General features: G+C 43.1%; 1 protein-coding gene across 1 annotated transcript in view; it reads right to left on the minus strand.

Moving 5' to 3' along the window:
* CAPN13 (calpain 13) overlaps positions 1-24,300 on the minus strand; it is a 493,752-nt gene that overhangs the window by 75,018 nt on the left and 394,434 nt on the right. The window contains exon 16 of the mRNA XM_086925977.1: positions 21,432-21,569. Coding sequence (XP_086782103.1) covers positions 21,432-21,569 — 138 coding nt within the window. The remainder of the gene's footprint in view (positions 1-21,431; positions 21,570-24,300) is intronic.

Below are 24,300 nucleotides of genomic sequence, written 5' to 3' on the forward strand. Positions count from 1 at the left end.
TTTCTCAAGTCAATAAATTTGGTCTCAGATAGGGGATGGTAGTGTACACGAATCCCACTGCTGCCACCAATGTAAGAAATTAGGCTGTTGGTTGACTGGGGTGTGAGCCCTGCTCAAGCAGCAACCACAATCCTTGTCAGGGTGAGGCACAAGTGGATCCTAAATTAACCTGTGCTCATCCCTCTCCCACAGAGCAGTGAGGATAAACTTAGAGACAATTTGAAAATTATTTGTGCAACACTTCAAACAGTAATAAAGTGAAAGCACCACATGAAAAGGATCCCACACTAAGGGGCCGATCATGATCGCGGACGGACTTGCGTCCGTCCGCGATCACTGAGGAGGAGGGAACGTCCGCATGGGCTGCGGCGTTCCCTCCTGTGTGATTAGGATGTGACCGCCACCCTGGCGGTCACATCCTCTATTTTTAACACTGCGGCGGGTGCAGCTTCAAGCTGCAACCGCAGCAATGTTAAAAATGCAGGCATTGCATTTGTATGCAGAAAGAGGCAGGCACCGCGCGGTGCCTGCTGCTTTCTGCATACAAATGCAGGGGTTACCATAGGTACCCCCAATGTGCACCTCCCACCCCCCTTCACCTAGGGGGCCCGCAACGGGCCCCCGCAGTGAAGATCCGTATGCTTTTCCACGGCGGAAAACCCACCGCGGAAAAGCATATCTTGGCTGACATCCTAATGTGGCTGGCGGTGTCTGGAAGACACCGCCACCATATTAGAGCTTTTCTGCCGCGGTTGTAGGCCAACCGCGGCGGAAAAGCTGCAGACGGAAACCAGAACCCACCAGCCATCCTAATGTGGCGGTGGGTGTTTGGTGGGTCCGCTGCGGTTCATCGAGGATTCCATTGACGATAAATAGCAATGCAAAGTCCGGCATCGAGGATGCGCCACACAGTCAAAATGATGCATCATTTTGAAAGAGCTGCAAGCCTGCGATGCAGAGTCCGAAATCTAGGCTGCTGACAATGAGGGATGCAAGCGCATGCCCCATGACAGTGGGTCAGATGGGTTACAACACTGATCTTTAGGACTCCAGAGGAGATGCATTGGTTTCACCGGATACACAGAGGCAGGCAGAGAATGTTAAACCTACTTTCAATTGTCCAGGACTGCAGTGGGAGCACTTGGTAGGGTAGACTCACAGATGGCAGAGTCCAGGTGCAAGGTTGGTGGAAGACTGTTGTGTCCCTGTGGCTTTAAATAAGGAGCCTAGCCAACTAGCCTTTGGAGTCACTCTGGAGTTCTGGTTTCAAGAGGTGCAGGTCAAGTCCCTCTCACCCAGGCAAGAGAGCAGCAGGTCGGCCCAGTAGGGTAGCAGTGCAGCAGAGGGGCTGTCCTATCAGCAGCACAGCTGTCCTTCCTAGCAGAATATCAACAGGTGCAGAAAGGTACTGAAAAGTTGGTGTCTGAGGTCCAATATTAATACCAAGCTGAGCCGCTGAAGTGGGGACAAGTTTCTAGAGGCAGGTGTTTGAAATGCACAGGTGCACTGCCTTCCTGGCTCTGGCTCCAGAGAAACTGCATGGGGTATACAACCCTTTGTGTGGCGGCATAACACAACCCATTCAAGTATAAGTGGGACTGGGCCCAGCTCCTCCCTACCATCCTGCCAGTGATGGCCCATCCACGCACATCTAAGCTCCCTATTGTTTGTGGCTGTCTAGGAGGAATTCAGAAAACACCCCTGTCAACTACACCCCATCATGTGACCCAGAGACAGGCTTCAGGCACCAAATGACTAAGGAACCAAATGCCAATTTTCTAAAAGTGGCATTTACAAAATTGTAATTTAAAATTGTACTTCACCATAAGTTATGAATTGTTATTACAATTCTAAAGGCAACAGACATGACCTGCTCACCTGTTTCCATTAAGAATTTACACTTATGAAATGTAACAGAGTAACTCCAATTATAACTTATGGGAGAGGTAGACCTTGCAGTTGTGAATACAATGAGTTTTTCCACTACCAGGACATGCAAGAGTGTTCACAATCGCAGTAGTACTAGCTAGGAGTGGTAAGATGTATTGTATTGTATTATAATTGCATTTATATAGCATTTACTACCCCTGACAAGGCATTGAAGCGCTTTTTCGGCGAGTAGCACGCTACTCCCGGACCCATCGAGGATTAGTGTTGAATTAGTATAGTGAAACATGCAAGTACATTTTAAGAGTTGGATAGGTTAGTCAGTTATTTGGATTTGGAATGATAGCAGAAGGATAGAGGAGGAAAAATGTTTGTATTTATACAGCGCTTGTTGCCCCTGATGGGGTGTTGACGCACGCTATTCAGGAAGGATTAGTGGTGAATTAATATGGTGAAATATGAAGTAATTTCAGTGGTGGATATTAGTCAGTTATTTGGAGTGAGAAGGTTAGCGGAGGGATAAAAGGGGAAGAAAGGTTTGCATTCATATAGCACTTGTTACCACTGATGGGTGTTGAAGCGCTTTTCTGGCGAGTAGCACACCACTCCGCAACCCATAAAGGATTAGTGGTAAATTAGTATAGTTGAATATGGAATTTGAGAAGTGAACATGTTAGTCTGTTAATTTTGATTGAAGAGGATAGTGGAGGGATAAAAGAGTGAAAGATTTTTGTTGTTGTTTGTTTTGAGCAGTAGGAGGAGGCTTTTGGATGAGTGAAAAGGGGTTTTGGAGGGAAGGAGCCAGAGAGAAGAGTTTAGAAAGGTTTGTTTTAGGGAATGGGTATAGTAAAAGAGGCGTCAGATGATGCAAGGAGGGGTAGAGTAGGAGAGAGTCTAGAAAGGGTTATTTTGGGGATCATAGTAGTGGTATGGGGTTTGGGATAAATGAGAGTGAATGTAGAGGATATATTGATAGAAGTATCGGATGAGAGATAGGGTAGTGCATTGGAAAGAGAAGTAGAAAGAAGTTTGAGATGAGTCAGAAGTGTGGGCTAGAAGATATATTGAGCGAAGTATAGGCTGAGAAATAGGGTAGTGCATTGGAAATGCTAAATTAGAAGAAGGTGATAAATATATAGATTCATAAGTACCATAAGTTTGTGGATGTGGATGGTGTGGGCTGGGTATTGCTAAATGGGAAAATGGGCAGCATTTCTGGTCCGTCTTGAACCGACTCAAACAGGCAACTGCCCTTGTTCTCTATGCCCTTAGCCTTGACGCCCGGGCTGAGACGCCCTAACCCTTGCCTCTTATATCCCTAGTAATCAGGTGACCCCTTCCACCAATGGCAACCCTAGCCCTAACACTATCCAATCACAACACTAGCTCTACAACCAATAGGAGACCAGGACATTACAGCCAATCTTAGCCCCAGTCTAAGCACCCAATCAGTTCAGAAACCCTGATCACTACGTGCAATCGAGGCCCTAGCCCTATCAGTAGTTCCAACCCAAGTCCAAGCAACCAATGGCCCAGGAAGCCCTAGTCCCTACTTCCAATAGAAAGCCTAACCCTGCTCTTAGTCCCACAACTAGTCCAGCAACCAATCACACCAGAAGCCCTAATCACTACTTCCAATTAAATGTCTAACCCTAACTCTAGTCCCACCCTACTCCCAACAACCAATGACATAGGAAGCCCTAGTCCCTTCGACCAATAGAAATCCTAACCCTAGCCCTTTTTTAACAACTTTTGTTTTGGGGAAGAGACAGCAATTGTCTGTCTCCTTACCACTTCCTGGACTCTGCTCACTGCAATCTGGGGCACAGGTAGGCTGCAACTCACAAGATGGGGGGAGAATGATTTGGGGTGCACCCAGCAAAGCCTTAAGGGGCCTGGGCAGGTGTGAGGGGAGGGCTCAGAGTTGCCTGGTAGCTGAATAGCCCATGGTCTGCTGGCCTGGGGGTGGGGGGCGTGTTCAGAATCTCCTAGGAGACAGACAGGCTCAATCCACACTTTGGACTACTGCAGGTAAAGGCCTCAATAACTTGAAATCTAACAATACTGTTTGAATAAAACTTTACTCCCTCTCCTGACCAAAAACCAAAGTGCTCAGTCCCTAGCAAACACAGTTTAAACAGCTCACAGAAGTCTTATAAACCAACAAAACAGGTTCAGAAACCAGGAGGGTAACGGAAAAAAGTCTGGGAATAACCCTGCGAGGGCCAAATCCAACACAAGTCATCATGTTTTGATAGATGTAAGAACATATCTCCAACTAACAAAGTTGATTAGACCTTCTTTATTGCTAAAAGGTTCAACCCAAAATAAAGCTTTCTCATCCTTCAGTTATGTATGGGTAGTATTTATGTTTATTAGTATTGCTTTGACTATAAAAGTAAATTAAAAATACATCCTACATTTGTCCATAACAAATGAATTTTAAAATGGCTCGGCAGGGTTCCTGTAGAGAATTCAATACCTACCCTTAAGAAGCATGTTAGGAGGGCATTAAACACGTATATGTATATTAATTTTGGTTACTGTGGAGTTTTTCCAAAAGCATAGAGCAGACCCAACATGCTGTACAAAGATTAGAAACATACAACATATACCAAATATGGTGAGCAAACTTGAAGTAAACAATTTACAATTAAACAAACATAACACTAGCGAAATGATCCCCGATTTTGAAGGAAACATACATTTCAGGGAATGATGCACAGCAAAATTATGTTTTGAGGATATTCTATATTTAAAAACATGAAAAATGTATGATGTACAGTATGAGTGGTGCCTTCGTACATAACGGATTAGTATAGTAGAAAGTGTCTTTCTGTGTTGCCTGTGAATAGCATTCTTTTTCAGGTTTGGAAAGAGTTGATGAATAGCGTGGGAGCGTAGGATAGCCACAAGTCGAAGGTTACCTTAACCCCTTCGATGCGTATGACAAGGTCAGCTCGTCATGGGCGTTACCTGCGCTGTGCGTGTGACGAGTTGACCTTGTCACGTAACACGGGATTTTCAAAATCGCAGCGCTCAGCGGGAAAACCGCTAGCGCGCATGCGGTTAAGTGATCTAAAACAGGAGTTGATACTTGTTTGCTTACAGCGACACCTAGTTCATAAAAAAAATATATCATTGCAGGGGTCTAAAGTTTTTCTTGGCTCTGGATATAAAGTGAGATTTACAGTTGGAACCCCGAGCGCTGGAAGCCGGAGGTAAGTGTGTTTTTTTAATTTTTTTGTCTTTGTTCATTAATGGACAAGTGAAGTATGGTCTGAATACTTGAGAAGGCAATAGATCTGTAACTAATTTAGAATCATCCTCCCAATGTAGATATACAGGTTGAACGTGCGTGGGACTAAACTAACCTGCAGATCAAGATGAAATACGTCTGTTACAGGTATCGTCCCTGTAAGGGCATGATACAATGAAGTTTTCACTCTAAGTTTTCTTTTTGGATTTAGATGGTGACAGGCTTAATTTATTTTTGATAGGTCATTCGCTGTGAATAAGTTGTTGTGCTGTCACAGGAATCAGGGTGGAACTTCATAGAAGGTGAGCAGAGACATATTGTCTCTCCGCTTCTGCTCAATGGTCCAAACCTTGTAAAAACATTAAAAGCACCTTCATTTATTCATACACAAGCCACACACAGATTGTTTTTAGTCCTCAAGAAGACCCGCCCTAGATGATTTAACTATCGCAATAGTCCTTGGAGTCGAAACGTCAACGCTAACTATAAAGTGCAAATGATCACCCGGAACAATGGAATAATTAGATTAAATTCTAAACTGGGCCGTTACATATACAAAATACTCTATACTTTGTCTAAATGTGGTTTTTAATTTATATTGATGTGTCTTTTCGTATAATGTATTGTGATATATATATATATATTTATTGTTCTGTATTCACTTTAAGTTATTCACTTTATATGTAATTGTATAGTGTTTTTCTGTGTGTGCTTATATTTGTTTCTTTTGAGTACACAATTCATATACATTTTCTATAATACATGATCTATTCTCCTTTTTAGGTTTCGCCCTGGTGAACGCGCGCTAAGCGCGTTCTCCCTGCGAGAACTATAGCTGCCGGCTCAGCCGACAACGAGGGGAGACAAGAGCTGGCCACGCGCCCAGCATTGTCTATGGCATCGGCGGATTGCGACGCGCGCCTTGGGATTGGGTCGCGTGCGTGAGCTTCTACCGTAGACAGCTCACGTTGCGCGGCTTAAACCCAAGGCGCGCGTCGGAATCCGACTCTGCCAGGAACCTCTGGGCGTTCCTTAGGCTGACGGAGGGGCTGCTTCACCCTCTTCCTCTAATGCCCCTGGCCTTTGATGTGTACGGTGACTCATGCTGACTTCTCTCAAACACAAATCCGACGCCTGCCATGTCTGCGTCTTTATTTATTTAATAACACTGGCGCTTTCAAACCCCTCCCACCTCCCAAAACAGCATGCCTGCACCTTTATTTATTTAATAACACTTGTTGTCTGTGCGTTTTCCTTTTCCGCTAATGAAAGCTGAGCAGAGTGACCAGATACAGCAGAGTGAGCAGGGGAAGTGGGAGGCAACTCGCCCGGGTGCGTGTGGCAAAACATGGATCCCCATTAAATGTGGGCTGCAGCAGCAGGCTCTGATGGCAACACTGCCAGGTTGAGAAGCTTTGTTAGGCTCTGACTGCTGATTGGTGCGAGGACTGACAGCACCGGTCGTGCTGCTGCTGTGCGTGTGCATTCACCGGGATTCCTGCCTGTACCCAAACCCCTTAGAGACGCACGGCTACAGGACAGCAGGGAATCTGCACATGAAAGGGAATTTCTCTTTTTTTCTACTGCCGAATTAGCACGTAGGTTTAGCAATCCCGCGCACTCATATCCGGCAGAAAATCACAACATTAAGAAGAGATGGTGGATGTGAGCTCTGTCACTGCCTTATACACTCACTCAGCAGATGTATGCTTCGCTGGCTTTCCACATTAACGCATTCCACCTTATGTTTACGGAGATAAGTCCATTAAAGGTACAGATGAAGATTCTTGCACAGGCAGTGCTGTTTTTGCAGTGTTATTGAATTTTTATTGCCAGGTTGGTTTGATTGTTTTGTCTCGCCTGGGAAAGGGCTGACGTAGAATGAATCCTCCACACCCATGCCATGTCCACTTTCCCGGCAGGTTTCAAAGTGACACATTCTTAGCGTGGAGGGTTTGGTACAAGTGGCTGCGTTTACACCCATAGCATGAAGAAATACCTTGTTTTTTTAACACTTTTAATCTGATGTATAAAAAGATGAAAATCATGTTTATAATTCTGTTTCGTATATGTGGACGTGAGTACCTATATTGGTATTTGTTATTCAGCCAATTCACTGACAGACTTTACTTTTCGAGGCATTCTGTGTGGTGCCACGCGCCTCGCGTGGGAGCTCACGTTGTAGCTGTCACAGAGCCTCACAGACTGTTTGACATCAGCATGTATTTGTAAAATGAAATGCGTATTGCCGGTCCACAACAAAAGTGCTGTGCTCTTCGCCTCTGCTAGTTTATGGCTGTTGCTCGGGCTGTGATTACTGCTCTTTGTTACAACCAGTTGCCCGCTGGATTGACAGCCTGCCTCCGGCATATGAACTGAGAATGGCCTGCTGTTAAGAATAGAAAAGGGAGAGCCTCTAGACCAGAGGCCTTCTGAGACTGGAGGCCATCGCCCAGGGACTTGTCGAGCAGGCTTTGTGCTGGTTGTCTCTTAAGACATGCTGTGTTGGGGGTTTTGAACAATGTCTGCAAGGTCTAACATCTGTTTTTTAATGACCACAGCAGTGTCAGGGTGGTCTAAAAAATACACTGCATGACAATGAGTGAAGATGCTTCAGTTAATCTTATAAACTGGAACATCATCTGGCTCCCATTGTATTTGGCCCTTATGTCATCACAGAAGATAGCCAACCACATGCAAAATCTTAGTCCAGCCCTGGGGTTACTTGTGCGCTGCGCCCTTCTAGTTGGGGCACGGCCAGCAGTTGAAACTGGACGGTGTCTTTAGGCATGGGCCCACAACTCATGTGCATGTATTTGATATATTTCTGAAATGGTGTAGCCCAGCTAAAATGATTGAATGGAATACTATTCCAAACTGTTCCCCGAGTTTATGAATGAATATTCATAATTGTGAAATTAATTTGTCTCCCTAAATGAAAACACCCCTCAACCAAAATATGGAGCGTTTGACCTTAACTCTAGAAGAGCTCAAGCTGTACCTCACCACTGAGTACCATCAAGGGCTTAGTGCATCTGGGGCTGTTTGTGTTCATGTGTTCATGGGATGTGGCTTGGTAGTAGTAGTTCGGTGGACTGCCCCCTATTGGTCAGGCCGTGACTGATTCGTTTATGGTTGGGCCTGTTCAGATATGGCACATATGGATCCTACTACAGGCCAACCTCTGTGACTCAGCATTGTCTGAACCATGAGGCAACACTTTTGCCTGTCATATCCCAGCAGCCTTCTTGACAGAGAATGCCAATTGAGGATGTGGCTTAACGGCTAGAGCGGCCGACTTAGCAGCTGGGGAACCGGGATCGAGTCTCGGCTTCGGCTCAAACATCCTGTGATTCTGGGCAAATCACGTAATCTCCCCGTGACTAAAAAATGAATGCGTCCGTCTGAAATGCAACTGGTGCTCGTGTAAAGCAGTTCGGGTCGAGTCCGCGCTATATAAAAAATGAAATAAGAGCCCAAACCCTGCCTTCACCACCAAAGATCTGGAGGCATTGCCAGCGGTGGTAAGTGAGGGGTCATTGCTGCCTTCAAATCTTAGATTACATCATCGAATATCCTCCTTGCATGCTAAAGGCCAGTGAATGCCGCTGCTACGTTTTCATCTGGACCGGTTTACTTCACATTTACTTATGGTTGAACATAAATAACGCAAAATGTTTCCTTTGAGCTGTGGCCACCGTTCAGCGTGGTAAAAATATCTGCATTATTACAGGAAAAAGATCGTGGCTTCGGATCGCTACTTCCTCATTTGAAGGGTCGAGGGTGAACAGAGGGTTTGAAATCCTTTTGAAGGTTGAAATTCTATTTCCACTCGGCTGGAGACCTCGATATACTACATGTGCAAAACATAAACCTAATTCCTCCGAAACCGTAAGTGCCTGAGCAGCAGCCCCATTCCCAGATATCAGCTGCACCCCGGACTAGCTGCACAATAAAATCCAATAGACACTGCACACGTTGATCAAGCGCATACGGGGATCAGCTGCAGCCAAAGATACAATGTACCTTAGCGATCCACTGCAATCTTTACCATGTGATTAATGGACACCTGACACTACAATTCGAACACAACAGTGACTACACCCAAGGGGCCTACTCCTCACGTCTTATCTACCCCTAACCCCACAGCGTTTGAGAAACACCCACCCTGCCCAAATTTACCATACTTCTCGTCCCAGGGAATCTACTACTTCTGCTTTTTATAACCCTCTGCGCAATTGGGATCAGCTCCCCCACACCTAATGGGGTCCATTTCCCAAAGAGGTCCAATCCAATGAATGATATCACAGTCCTACCCCAAAAGAGCCTCTTCTCTCCCGCCTGAATGTAATATATTTTCTCACTCTAGCCAGTAGGCCTCTTTCGCCACACATCCAAAGATACATTGCAGCCTTTTTAGGTCTCCCCCTGGCGAAACATTAAACTTTAACAAAACAAATATACAATCTTTTCATATTTATTTACAAACAACAAAATAGCCACTTGCAAATCATCTTCATGCGCCAATACAGAGTTTGCAAAATAATTCATGCAACACATTGTCATATACAATGCCAATAACACAAACTTTAATGCTGCGAGACCTATTGCATTGCAAATGCTTGTTAACTTTTGGTTTGGATGCAACTAAAATATGTAAAATGTGTCATTAAAGGGCAGTCCTATCAAGAGAGAAGGGCACTAATTGAATGATAGTTTTAGGGTATTTTGAAGCTAATAAGTGGCAGAACCACTTTACCCTTAAGGCATAAATCCCCATGTTCTGCACGTAACTAGGTTACCCCATTGTCTTATATTGGCCAAGGCATTGTGGGCTTGGAGCAATAGAGCTTTTTGACCCAAAAAACGAGTCTGCCATAAAACCTTCAAAATGTGTGGCAAAAATAATTGGACCCTGCTAATTTTCTCTGCTAGTAACCAAACTTATTCAGACACGGACCTTTCTGAGACCTAAACTCTGCTCCTAATCATTCACATGAGCGGTTCCAGGTGGTTTTGTAGCGTGTTAACCCCTCACCTTCTGTATAATTCCATGTTGTATGGAAAACATTCTTCCAATTCTGCAGTTTTCAAAAGAAAATAACATTCTATCCTTCTGAAAAGCAAATCACTGGGGCACGAAATTCTGGCCAAACGATGGCCCCTGCCCCAAGTTTAACCCTGCAGTTTGTCTCTGTTAACAAATCCATGTCTCACTTTCTTTCCTTTCAACAAAACTGAGCTCATAACCATCTTACTTAAAATGAAATCTATTACATACTTTGATGACCTAATCTCAGCCTGCTTAGGAAAAATCACAACCACATTGAGTGCAGACTTTTGGCTGGCTCTCGGTGGTCAAGGTATCTTTTGTCAACTGTGTCTATTTGGAGGCCCTGAAATTCGGCCCTCTACACCCTTTTAAAAAGGCCACTCTGGCCCTTTCAGGATTCTAAAACTATCCCACAATCACAAACCTACGCATTCTCTGGAAATGTGCATCATTCAGCTCTTAAGTCACCCTTCATCCCTTATTCAATGTAATCACTCCTTCTGCGTCATGCATATCAGTCCAGCGTCGTTCTTTGGTGTGCAATAGAGTCTGCCAACATTCAGGAGGTAGATGAAATCCTGTAGTGTAGTTCCTATTTTCCCTATAGGCTCTGCGCATTGGAATAACATAAACAGCAGTGTAGACGTAGGACTGCGGTCTTCTAGGTCTCTACTGACTATGTTAGACTTAATTTAGGTTTGCGCCAGCTAGCTCAGAGGTCACTGGAAACTTTCTTGACTGAATAAGAAGTGATCAGCTTCCCTGGCTCAGACAAGAAGGGATTCAGCTTCCGACAACCGCATAAACATGACAACTTTGCTCCTCAGTATAAGAGTCAATCTCTAGAGTCGCGTGAAACAATAGACAGCTATTTCACTCAGTCAGTTGTGCAGATTTAATTTCACCAGGGTGCAGAGAATAGAGAGACAGGCGTTTTCAATAAAAGATATTATTTATTGAGCAGTCTTCTTTCTCATGCAAGAGAAATGAATTGCTACAATCGCAAGACTTGTTATTATGAAAAGTGCGTACAGTAAAAGGAGTATTACGAAATAATACTGTAAAAGCATTGATATGGTTTCTTAGCCATAAGATAGTTAAAATGAATAAAATATATACATTCATATATGCATTGGCTAACGACCTCAACTGGTGCTTCTAACTACGCCTACCCCGGTGTACCTGACCTAAGCCTAATAGGTTGGAGGGAGTAAGTAAGTAGCAGTTTAAGTTAAGTTGGTTTTGCCAAGAGTTTGATTCAAGAATTTTCTCTAAGGGTTTAGTCAGCACCGTACCTCTGGAATAGAATGTAGGAGGTCTGATATCTCCTTCTCAGGACCCGATATCCCAGTCACCCGCAAGGGTAGGCTGGAAATGCCAGAGCTGGATTTTCTCGGCAGGAGAAAAGACAGCGTCTTTCTCAGCGCGTCAAGGAGGAGGGGCAGCTTCCGTGGGCTTCTCGCATCTGCTGGGCTCTCTGCAAGGGGACGGCTGTTCTGCTCCTGTCTTCACCACCACCGTGTGCTTGCTCAAGGGAACGTTGGTATATTTATACCCGAAAGGTGCCGAGTTTGACGTAAGTTTTTGGACATAAGACGTCAATAAAGATGTCAGTAAGAACTGGTCGTTCTTACAGTGCTCGCAGGAGTTCTATTACTAATCAAAACAAAGCAAGCGGGGCTTTCCCAGGTTGCTGGGGGTTTGGTATGTCGAAAGAACTCGGTGTGCTATCTAGGAATCTAAGGAAGTGGCTTCTGCTGTGTCATGGACTGTCATGGACTGCAGAGGCGAGTTACTGAAATATGGCTCTCATTATTATGCCATTTATAGGGATACGTATTGATTATAGCCGTATAGGGGCATGAGGTCACAATATTGATCGGGGTCCTAGATAAAACACATCAATCCTCTCTGTACTGGAGAATGGAAGTATCTGCTTGCTGATGGTCCTGGATTCCTCAGTAATATTGGCTATTGCTGACTCTGAGAACTCTGTAACCAACATTGTTCACCATATAGGTTTAGGGGGCAAAGTTCTGAATTGGTTTTCATCATTCTTTGCTGACAATACACAATTTGCACTTCTGGGTTCCTCCGGATTCGTTGTCATTCGCATGGCGCTCAAGATGTCTCAAGCCTTCAGTCTGGCACCTGTGCTTTCCAACATCTATATGGAGCCATTGGTCACAATAATTCTTGGCAGCAGTATCTCTGTTCACCAGATTGTAGATAACACCTCACTATACCTCACAATCTACCGTTTCACTCTCAGATTGTCCCTCAATCTAATTGAGTTCCATCATTTTAGCGACTTCTTTTTGAAGCACCCTTCTGAAATCAGAAGGAATGCATATCTTTTTTCAGAGCTTTGTCCTCTGGGCTCTGTAATTATGGATCATCATTTTTGACAATGATGCATACTATTAAAATCCACGAAGTAGAAGAGTGTGTACTTTGGTTTGACTGGATTTAAATGAGTGAAGTCAGATTGTAAATCCTGAAGCTTCTCTTGCGAAAGAGAACAGACCAATGCGACTGTAATAAAGTGAATCATTAATTGAGGAAGATGGGAGTCCACCACAAGGAATAAGGCCACACACTCGCTAAGTTCAAATTATTTATCAATAATTAAACCTGAGCTCAGCCCCGTGGAAACTGTGGTACAGAGTAGACAGGAAAATGCCCAATAGTGTTTAGGAGAAACAAAACAGGTACAACCAATTTATTAAAGAAACATAAAAAAATGTCATGAGCTAAATGACACAAAAACAACCATTCTAAAAGGGGAACTGGAGATATGAATTTATAAAGATTTAAGGCAAATGTACCAAGAAAAAATAAGGCACCAATCATTAGTCACTGTTCAGGGCATACTGGGACCTAAGCACCATTTTTGGTCGACTGTGATGGCGCTCAAGTCAGATACATGAAGCAGGCTGTCCCAGTAAAAGAATTTACCTTCTCACTTAGTCGTTGAAATGGAAAAATCCTCCAGCAGGGCAAGGTTACAGGCCGGATTCAGCAAAGTTCTCTCAAAGCAAACTAGCCAATTCACAAGGTTCCACTGAAGCTGTCTGTTTTGGCAGTAATAGCTCAGAGTGGGAGAAAATCTAATTCTGTGGCTACCAAAATCATTGTGTTAGCCAGATACTTTTTGCAGCTTCGCTCTGTCAAGAATTCTAGCTTTGAACCAAATTTGTTTTATGGAACTCAAAATTCCTCCAGATGACCAACTCTGAAGCTTAAGCTAACAAAGTTCAATTGAAATTGGACACATTTAATCTCTTTGCAAAGTTGGACTTCAGCAGATATTGCCTTGACTCCCCTCCACTAGAGTGGGCACTCTGGAAAGCAGAAAGCATGAACTAGTAATATATGAAAGAATAAATGCATAACCCAGAAGGACATAATCATTTATTTAATCTGAGTGAGGACTTGGAAAGTACACCAAGATATTTTGATGACATGTGGCCATAAGGATACAACTGCATCGAAAGAGTCTTCATCTTGTGTGTTGCTGCTTGAGCCTAGGCAGCACTCATGCTCTGTCTGCAAGACCTGCTGTAATCAATAAAACTATTCTATTCCGGCCTCCTGCTTACCATTGGCTCACACCAGCATTGCTCTTCTTTGCTGCCTCCTGTCTAGCTCCCGCAGCCGATACCTTACTTTCTTTCAAGGCTGAGGAGTACTGGTAAAGTACAGTGCACTACGCTTGCCTCCTTTATCTCCTGTTTGGGAGAACAATTTTTTTATTGATCTTTTCTGCCGGTTACTGCTTTTTTTAAAATGTCCGTTTTGCTTCGCCCTTTTGCTTCGCGTTATAAGCCTACCCTCTGAGCGTAATGGAATGGCGCCTCCATCAGCAACTATGTTTCCATTTCAAAGAGCCTGCCCGCCACCCTCTGTGGCGCAATGGAAGGTCAGATCATTGTGCAACTACGTTTCCCGTTCAAGAATGCTCTTCAACTGTATTTGAAACACTGCATGGCTCTGTAACCCATGCATTAATTTCGGTCCAAAACTATAATGTGGGAATGTGCGTTCATGCTCGTATCTTGTGCCTTTATGTTTGCTTGCATGATTGTTTAGGTGCACCTGCATGTGTATATCTGTGTGTTAATCTTTGGTTCATGATTGACCCAGGAACAGTAATTAATTCATAAACATAGGGGAGAGGATCTGGAACTACAGTCAGAGCTGTCCGCTTTACAACGCAGCGAGCAGGGTCGAGACTCGGCTTCCTGCGATTCTGGCAAATCACATATTCTCCATGCATCTAAAATATGCATATGACTTTTTGTAATGTAGCTTATTAGTCCAAGATGGCGACCACTTGGAATAGTTAAGATCCCCGCGCTCCTGTACGCGGACGACGCCGTGCTGATAGAGCGCACTGGCGTCTGCCTTCAACGTTTACTAAATGCTTTTGGTACATTTAAGGACCAGCTAGACTTAAAAATCAACACAAATAAGTCACATACCATGGTCGTGGGTCGACAAAGTAGCAAGAGTAAAATGAACATTTTTGAGTGTAAGGGTAAGGTTGTCTCCAGAGTCTCCACTTTTCCCTACCTGGTGGTTCTCTTTGATCAGAGAGGCTCCTGGGGTCCCCAGGTAAGGGCAAAGAGGTTGGCTGTGATTAGGTCATCGGCAGCCCTTATGGGTTTTGCGGGCAGGTTAGGTGCTAGGCCCATGGAAGCGCTTCTGAAAATCTACAAAAGTAAATTAGTTGCCTTGGCTTCATATGGTTCACCCCTTTGGGTTTACGTAAATCTAGAGCCAATTCAGAAAGCGGAGAACAGATTCATACGAACACTCCTGTCTGTTCCTCAGTCCACACAGACTTATTCTATACATATGGAGGTAGGCTTAGACTTCCTTACTGATGGGTTGAACATGGCACCCCTGATCCTCTGGTTGAAGACCTGGCTTAATGAAGACCTGCCATTCAACCATAAGATCATGGCTGATGTTCTGTCCTTAGACCATTTTAAAGGATTCCTTGGTTGACTTATCTGATGAAGGCGTTCTCAGATATGGGACGACCAGAGCTCTTTACCTACCCTAAAGACATTAAGATCCAGGACATCGATACTGTTAAAAAGCAGTTTATGGGGAGGGCAAGAGCACGTCATGAGGAAAAGGAATTGGCGAAACCAGCGGAAAGGAGACACTATCTACTTGTTAATCCATTTGCATTGGCACCATATCTTGGTTTCGTCACTATCCCATTTCACAGGTTTCTTTTAATTAAGTTCAGGTTCAATTTGTTACATTTTTATTTGGGGAATTTCAAAACATGGGAAAAACCTGAACTAGCCCCCCCCCTGTAATTGTGATCACTTTTCCACCCAAGACACCATGCACTTTGTTATGTTTTGTGGTTTTTATTTAGAGCCAAGAAAAAAGTACCTGTTACCGGTTTTGAAGGAGGCTGGCTTCACACAATTGAGACCAGCCCTGCTCTACTTACAATTATTGATTAACCCACGTACTACTTTTTGCATGGCTAACTTTTTGGTGGCTGCAGCTAGAATTAAAAAACATATTCATTAGATTAACGACCCTTGTAAAAATGTGTAAATCAAGATGCGAGACCCTGGTGTTTTAAATGATCTATTTTTTTATTAATCCCATGTATGCTCTGACTTGTTTGCTATTGTAAATGATTTGTAAATAACTGTATTGTATATATTTTATAATGTATGTAATGTTTTTATCTCTTTGTATGAGTTTTAATTAAATCGAATAAAGATATTTTGACTGACTGACTTGACACTTGGAATAGTCTTGCTTTACTCCTTCTCCTCTGTCTATGGCAGAAGCCGTTGTTCTCATCTCGCAGGAAGCTCCGCTTTTCATCCTTCTTTTTCTTTCCATCTTAAAGACCAGTTGCAGTAAAGTGTGAGTATTGGTGGTGAAGAATTCATTTGTATGTGGGCACAGGTTGGACATCTCGAGCAATGTGATTTTGTTACTTGCCCAGGAATCCGGAAATTTTGCAGCCTGTTTCGGGTAGTGCAGGATCGTGGGGATTGTGGGTGGATAAGAAGTGGGACCCTGCTGAGCATCTGCAAAGCCTTCTTTCTGTATTATGTTTACAAACGCTTGCATAGCACTACATTGCCACGCGAAGAGCTTCCTGCAAGTCGTTGTGATAACCGCCGTTTGTGCTGGTAGCCTCTATCACACAGCCTTAAGGGCCATATGTATCATAGTTCCGTTTTGCGAATTCTAAATAGCGATTTTTAAGGAATCGCTATTTAGAAATCGCAAAACAGTATGTATGAAAAAAAATCACATTTTTTTGCGATTCCTTAATCTTCCTTATTTGCGAATTCGCAAGTTGCGAATTCGCAAATAAGGAATATTTTCCCATTCATTCCTATGGGCCAGGAGGCCCATAGGAATGATTGTGAAATGCATTTCATTTTGCGATTCGCAATTTGCGAATCGCAAAATGAGATTGTTTCCAAGGGTGCAGGGGTGTCTCAAAAATACTCTGCTGCACCCCTGTAAATTACATGTGTGTGCATATTGCGCATATACATGCCCAATGGGCATGTATGTGCGTCATATGCCACCCTCACAAATGCACAATTGTGCATATTTACAAGAAATTGCAAATTACCACCAACTACAAGTTGGTGGTAATTTGCGATTTCTAAACCTGAATTCGTAATTTTAAAAAGATTCATACATAGCATTTAAGGAATCGCAAAATTGCGATTCCTTAAATGCTTAAGCAAAATAAGGAATTGCAATTTTTTGCGATTCCTTATTTTGCAAATTTTTCTTACATATCAAAATCGGTAAAAAGGCTGTTTGCGAATTCGCAAATAAGGAATATTTTCCCATTCATTCCTATGGGCCAGGAGGCCCATAGGAATGATTGTGAAATGCATTTCATTTTGCGATTCGCAATTTGCGAATCGCAAAATGAGATTGTTTCCAAGGGTGCAGGGGTGTCTCAAAAATACTCTGCTGCACCCCTGTAAATTACATGTGTGTGCATATTGCGCATATACATGCCCAATGGGCATGTATGTGCGTCATATGCCACCCTCACAAATGCACAATTGTGCATATTTACAAGAAATCGCAAATTACCACCAACTACAAGTTGGTGGTAATTTGCGATTTCTAAACCTGAATTCGTAATTTTAAAAAGATTCATACATAGCATTTAAGGAATCGCAAAATTGTGATTCCTTAAATGCTTAAGCAAAATAAGGAATTGCAATTTTTTGCGATTCCTTATTTTGCAAATTTTTCTTACATTTCAAAATCGGTAAAAAGGCTGGTTGCGATTCGCTAAGGCCGAAATTCTGCGAATTTCGGCCTTAACGAATCGCAAAAGGCTTGATACATATGGCTCTTAGTGCTAGTAGTGTGTTATAACTTGTCCCAACAACTTTCAGAACCACACCCGTGTGTGAGCACAACATACAAACAATAGTTCTGCAGACTCGTCCTTTTTGTGTGTAATGCGGTCTCTGACATAGCCACTGAATATCCGAACACGCATCTTAAAAACAGTTCACTACATTCTTTACAAATTTCATTTCAGAAAATCGGAGGTGTCATAGTGAATTTACAGGCCTCTTAAGCTGCACTAAATGTGTATTTTGGCTTAAAATATTTAAGCCCAATTTGATTATGTATTAAGATTTAGCATTCTTGCTTTAAATATGGCATGTTACCTAAAATCCTGACGACTTTCAGAGCCACACCTGTGTGTGAGCACAATAAAATATTCTTCTGCAAACGCGCCCTTTTTTGTGTGTAATGATGTGTCTGACACAGCCACTAAATATTAAAACACGCCTCTTAAAAACAGTTCAAAGCATTATTTATAAATTGAATTAAAAAAATTGAATTAAAAAAAATCGGAGGAGGAAATTATGCAGCCCGATTTCTAAACACATCCAAAGGGAACCTACCTGAAAGGCTTCCTCTATATAAATAATCTTTCAGTGATGTTTTGCAATATGTGATAAAGGACAAATCAAAGTCGTCAATCATACAAGTAATTAATCACAACCATTTCCTCGGAGCATTTGTATAAAAGAAGAAACTCGTAAATATCAGTGGGTTTTATGAAAAGCTTTCTTTGTTTACAATACTATCGGAACAACACCCTGCACACACAGTCTCTACAAACTGGTCTGTGCTTGGCTGAGGCAGGGAGTGGGTGAAATACATTAATATTTACAACGCCTATAGTTCTAACTCCAGTGCATTCAACACCTATTGCATTTCCAATGCTTGTTTCCCATATTCTCTAACCTCTCCATCCATATTAAAAGGATTTGTAGAAAAACATATCAGTCTTTCTATTCTTCTCTTATTCTCTGTCACTGTTGCTTCGTTTTTGTGCATTTTCAATATTGTTTGACAGTAAAACATATATGAAAAAAACATCTTTTCACATGTAATGCTTCAGTTTTTTAAATAATGTTTATAGTATTTGACACATTCTTTTTTGCTCATGTCAGTTTCCAGATGTTGAGCAAACATTTCCATGCTTGAAACCTGTTTACCTTGGCTGTCTGGACTGAGGGGCATTACCCGGAAGGACAGATTCTCATATCGACGATGTTGGCGGGGATCACAAGTTACCTTAGCAGACTTTCTCATGGCCCAAAAAGTTTCAAGCCAGAGTTTCACAATATTTGAAGAAAGGAACAAGAAAAGCACAGGACAAACATGGCATAGGGTGGTTTAATATTTGCTTCCAATGTCCAATGAAAAAGATCCACATTGGAAGGCAAACATCTCAGTGCCTTTATAACAGATTGCCAGAATCAGTGAATAAGGATACCTGACACATGCATACTAATCAGCCACAATCAGTTATAGGACTGCTTCAACCAATATCAGCAATCATCTGAATTTCAGTGCAAATAAAGAAATATTCAGGAGGATAGCTTACCCCATGTGGCTAGCTACAAGTTCCCCTTGCGGGACTCCATGTGAGGAGATATGACTCAGTCCATTTTCTTTTCTTTCTTTATACTGTTAGTTCAAATATTGCTGGTTGAGCCGGTGAACCCTTTACAATATGGCTTCTGTTATGTAGTGCAAGCAGTACGTCCTCAGGGAAACAGGTGAATAAAGACCTCTTATTGTCTTGGAAGACATGCCTCAAGAGACTAAGGGCCTAATTACGAGTTAGGCTGCAGTTAAGGTGCAGTGGCGATCGGGGACCACAGCACCGGTGGTCGAACTGCCGTATTACGAGTACGGCGGTCCGATCGCCATAGGACCACCTCAACTACTGGGGATCGGTGATCCCTGGCGGTGGCACAGTGGCCTGAGGCCGCAATATACTGGCAGTGCTGCTGTGGCATTGCCAAGCATATTATGAGTTTCCTCATCGCCAGCAGTCTCATGGGAGTGATCACATTATGAAAATGATGGTGGTGAGAAAACATAGGGGCCAACAGAGCCCCCTGTTGCCACAAGGCCTGGGGATGATCATGTTGTGCCCCCCTGTGTGCATGCACACCCAGTTCCTGCACGACATGGACTGCAGGAACAGGCTTTGGCATTCTCATTGCGGTACCTTTTCAAGGCTCAACACCTGGGGCCACAAGAGCACCACCCACCAACCCACAAATGCACTCGTAATCTGGCAGGTGTTGTGAGGATGAGTTTGGTGGCGTGGGAGCAGGGCGCTGGTGTAGCAGCCCATTCTCACCCCCCCCCAACCCCCAAACTCGTAATTTGGCCCTAAGACCTACATTCTCAATTTGGCCAGTAACAGGAGTTACCAACCAAATTTGTATCCCGAATTGCGTGGGTTGCAGTATGCACTATAACTAAACATGGTAATGCCTTTAGGTTTTCCAAAGACATGCCTGCCATTTCTACCCGGAAACATTATGTCTCTGTAAAGTGGCCTGCAAATCAAAAAAAATTGCTTTTGCGATGTCCCTGGTATTTCCCTGTACCGTAGAGGAAAACCTGTAAATCCAAGATAATTTTATATCGTAGTATAATTGATTCCTCAGGATAATGATAACTTTGGGTGCAAAATAAGTGGAATAAGGACATGAGTGTCAGTGTATCTTGGTAAATTTAAGACATCTCCACTAAACATTGGACTATGTACTATCAGTTGCAGCCTGGCCTCCCAGATTGATCCAAGTCAACTTTTTGGTCCTGATTACGATGTAGGTCGAAAAGCCGACTACATGGGAGGTTTACACTCTGACCGCCGAATTATAATGTCAGCAGTCATAGTGTAAACCGGCTGGGATAACTGGCTGGATTCTGAAAGGCTCAGTCAGAAAGGCCATATAATCCCTTTAGGAAGGCGTTTCTGCCTTCATGATTATGATGGCACTTTCAGACAGCAGTTCCATGTTGGCCTTTCTGACATGGAACTGGTTTCTGAAAGTGTCTTCGGGGGCCCCTAGCAGGGCCCCCTTCTCCCCTGGCCCTCTAGCTGAGGCCCTGATGCAGCCCTTCAGATCCCTGCCACATGGTGCAGGGAAGTGTCAAAACTCCCATTTCTCATTGGGAGATTGTGCTCCGTGCAGTCTCCGCCCACAGCACAAGCTCCCATTGAGAAATGGCAGTTTGCGCCCGCACCTTGTGCAGTCGCCAGGGCCGGACTGGGAACAACAACCGGCCCTGGCAAAGTGCTTGGCCGCCCCTCCCCCCCACTTGGGAGCTTGGAGGTGCCGCCAAGCTCTTTGTCGGGGCTGGTTTTCGGCCGATATTGGTACAGGGTCGATTTTGCAGCTATGCTGCAAAAACGGCCCTGTAACAAAAACGGCCCCCAGGGGCTCAAAACCAGCCCCCACCCGTGCGGCGCACCGGGGGATTGCCCGGTGCCCGCTATGGCCAGTCCGGCCCTGGCAGTCGCATCTTGATAAGGTGTGTGAAACATCCGACCTATGGTCGGTCCATTCTCACACCGAAACAGTGTTGCTTCTTAATAGGCCCCTTAATGTTCTGGAAAAGTGATGGTTGAGCATTTAGGACTTGCTTGCCAGGGGTTCCTTATTTTGACTCGCTAATTTAATATGTGTTTGGAATTTAAAATGTTGATACTATGTTGTTGCAGTATAGGTTCTGGTGGCTAATTAATTCTCGTTGTACTTGAATAAATGTACATGGTATCCCACCATCATATCATTCTATTATCTCAATGTTTTGATTTTAACAACCCATCTAGATGCTCGTGTGTGCATGTTAAAAACAGGCGCCGTTGCTCACCTTTCTGCCATCACCGTCATAGAAGTTGGGGGAGGCAACTCTGTAAGTGGCGTCTTCTTCCACTATTAAAGGGCTTCGACCCACATGCATGGAGGACTGCGGAGATGCACAACAGCAGAGTTCTGGCAGACTTAATCTCTGAAAACAGATTCACACAGAAACAGTCACTTACATTTCCTACAAAAATATCCAGTACTTTGGTGTGCTGAAAAATGCGAGTTAGCAACAAAGATGGCTGCATGCAATAGCAAAAGGCACAGACGTAATTGCAAAAGTACAGCAACATTGAACAAAGCAAACTGAGACAACGAAAGAAGAATCTACCGTAAAATAGACTGTGACAAACTCGCAACAATAATAACAGACTATATTCAAAATGTCCACTCATCAACAAACCTTCAAGCATGTCATCAACGCAAAGCAGGCTGCTCTAAAAGCAATGCCCCTGAACTCGCTTCATGCGCAGAAAAACACACAGAAAAATATGATAACCCTTGCAGGACAAACTGCCTGCAATCCAGCATGGAGAATTCAATATTCACATTGGGAGATTTGGACACAATTAATAACATTAAAATTGAGCAATATATAAGATTTCTGACTGAAATTTATACAAACAAAAGAAATATATAGAGTTGTAGAGTGTGGTACACAGTTGTCACATAAGGCAAGAGTTGGATGTGGGTAGTGGCAAAATCTCCCTATATAATCTGCAAAATAGCACTTGAAGTAATATTGAAATTCCTGCAAGTCTGGCAAGGGTTTGTGATATATTTCATAGGATAATCTTTGTAATCGCTGTATACCAAGGATCGAATTCCTAACTATGGGATAGTGTTGAGCAGTGTACTACCCCTTGGACGAAATACCAGTTTTGCGAATATATTTGTCTCAGGGTCCTGTCTAACCTCTCCATTACTAGTTCTACAAATGGGGATGAATTATTTCTGAGCTGCAAAAAATAGGGTCCCGATTTGCAAATATAAATTAGGTTTACTCACATGTAAACCTAGTCTTGCACCTACATGTAAAGTAACACTTTTTTCTGAGTGTAACATTATCTCCAGCTCCTACAACATGATTGACTAGTGTAAATGTATTACTACTAACTTTGCACACAGAGGGTTTGATTCACAGACTGTAATTTGTATTACTACAGTAGCACTTACATACAACAAAGTGCTAGTGAGAACTGCACTTTTGTAGTAACTCACACTTTTGTTTACTACTTTGGATATCAGCAAACACTTTACATTAATTTAAACTTTTGCAATAAGTCCCTACCGCCATTATTTTCTATCGAAGGATGTTGCGGTACAGTGGTTGCCCATGTGTTGTGCTAGACTTACTACAAAAGTGTAAATTAGTGCACAGGAGTAAGTTACTACAAATGTGCAGTTTCTGAATACCAAAAGTTAGTCAACGTACTCAAAAATATATGCTTATTCAAAAGTGTAAGTTAGATTTGTGAATCAGGCCCATGGGGTCCTATTCATGAAGTACAATTACACCTATCTTGAAATATTTAGGGTTGTAGTAATTTTGAAATGTAGTTTGTGAATAGCAATAGTCTTAGGGCTAGATGTAGGTAACTTCGATTTACCGACTCATAAATACAGAATTTTACCGATTCGGTATTTATGAATCGGTAAATATGAAGCAGGGAGATGTAGGTATATTTTGATCTGGAATTACCGAATCGGTAACTTTCGGTATTTACCGATTCGGTAAATACCGAATCGGTATTGCCCATTGATTCCTATGGGCCTTGAAGCCCATAGGAATCAATGGGCAATACCGATTCGGTATTTACAGAATCGGTAAATACCGAATCCTGCAAGGGTGCAGGGGGTGTCACTTTGACACTCTCCAGCACCCCAAATACAGGCATGTGTGACATGTGGCACACATACATGCCCTAAGGGCATGTCTGTGTGTCACATGGCACAGGTGTGCATGCACAGATGTGCATGCACACCTGAATTCGGTATTTTACCACCCAATTGGATTGGGTGGTAAAATACCGATTCTTAAGGGCCTGTGACACTCTTAGGAGTGTCACCTACATGTGGATTTACCGAATCTGTAAAATTACCGATTCAGTATTTTACAGAATCGGTAAATTTACCGAATCTGTAAATTTACCGATTCTGTAAAATGATGGCCCCTACATGCCAAATCCTAAATACCGGTCGGTAACGGCCGAAATCGGCCGTTACCGACCGGTATTTTCTCTCCTACATCTGGCCCTTACTCTTTTGTGTAAGTGTGTGTGCGCGCTTGTATACTACATTATGTTCTACAAAATGCAGTTTGTGAATAAATCCTAAAGATTTTGTATTCTTTGCACACACTTTGCCAAATTTTACCTGCTTCTTGTAATGCAGATTAAGGTGCACAATTCACATTTGAGGTTAAACCCTGCTAGGTCTGAGAGAAAGTTAAATACACTAGTGAAACCTGAGGAATTTGCTCTTTGAAAATTCATGAACTTTCTCAAAGTTTTGTATTATGCAATTTTGTTTAATGTTTGTCTATGGAACACTGGTTTGCACATAGATTATTTTGCTGAAATACATTCTCTACTTAAACTAGTCTCCTGCCAGTGTATTATTTGACTTTTCTATGCAAATTAGGCAAACTCGCTCAGGTCAAAGAGGCCCCGCTCTGTCCGTCGTTGCCTCGGTCTAGCATCTGAGCCAAGGGGAAGGTGACCGAGGCAACGACGGACAGAGCGGGGCCTCTTTGACCTGAGCGAGTGCCAGGCGAGGTGGGGCCTTCTCCATATCAATTATGGGAGAGTTCTTGTCACAATGATATGAGACTACCATATAGTAACAATTTACCGGTAGGTCTACATCACTACTAA

The sequence above is a fragment of the Lissotriton vulgaris genome, chromosome 6 (assembly GCF_964263255.1).
Source record: "Lissotriton vulgaris chromosome 6, aLisVul1.2, whole genome shotgun sequence".
Classification (NCBI taxonomy): domain Eukaryota; kingdom Metazoa; phylum Chordata; class Amphibia; order Caudata; family Salamandridae; genus Lissotriton; species Lissotriton vulgaris.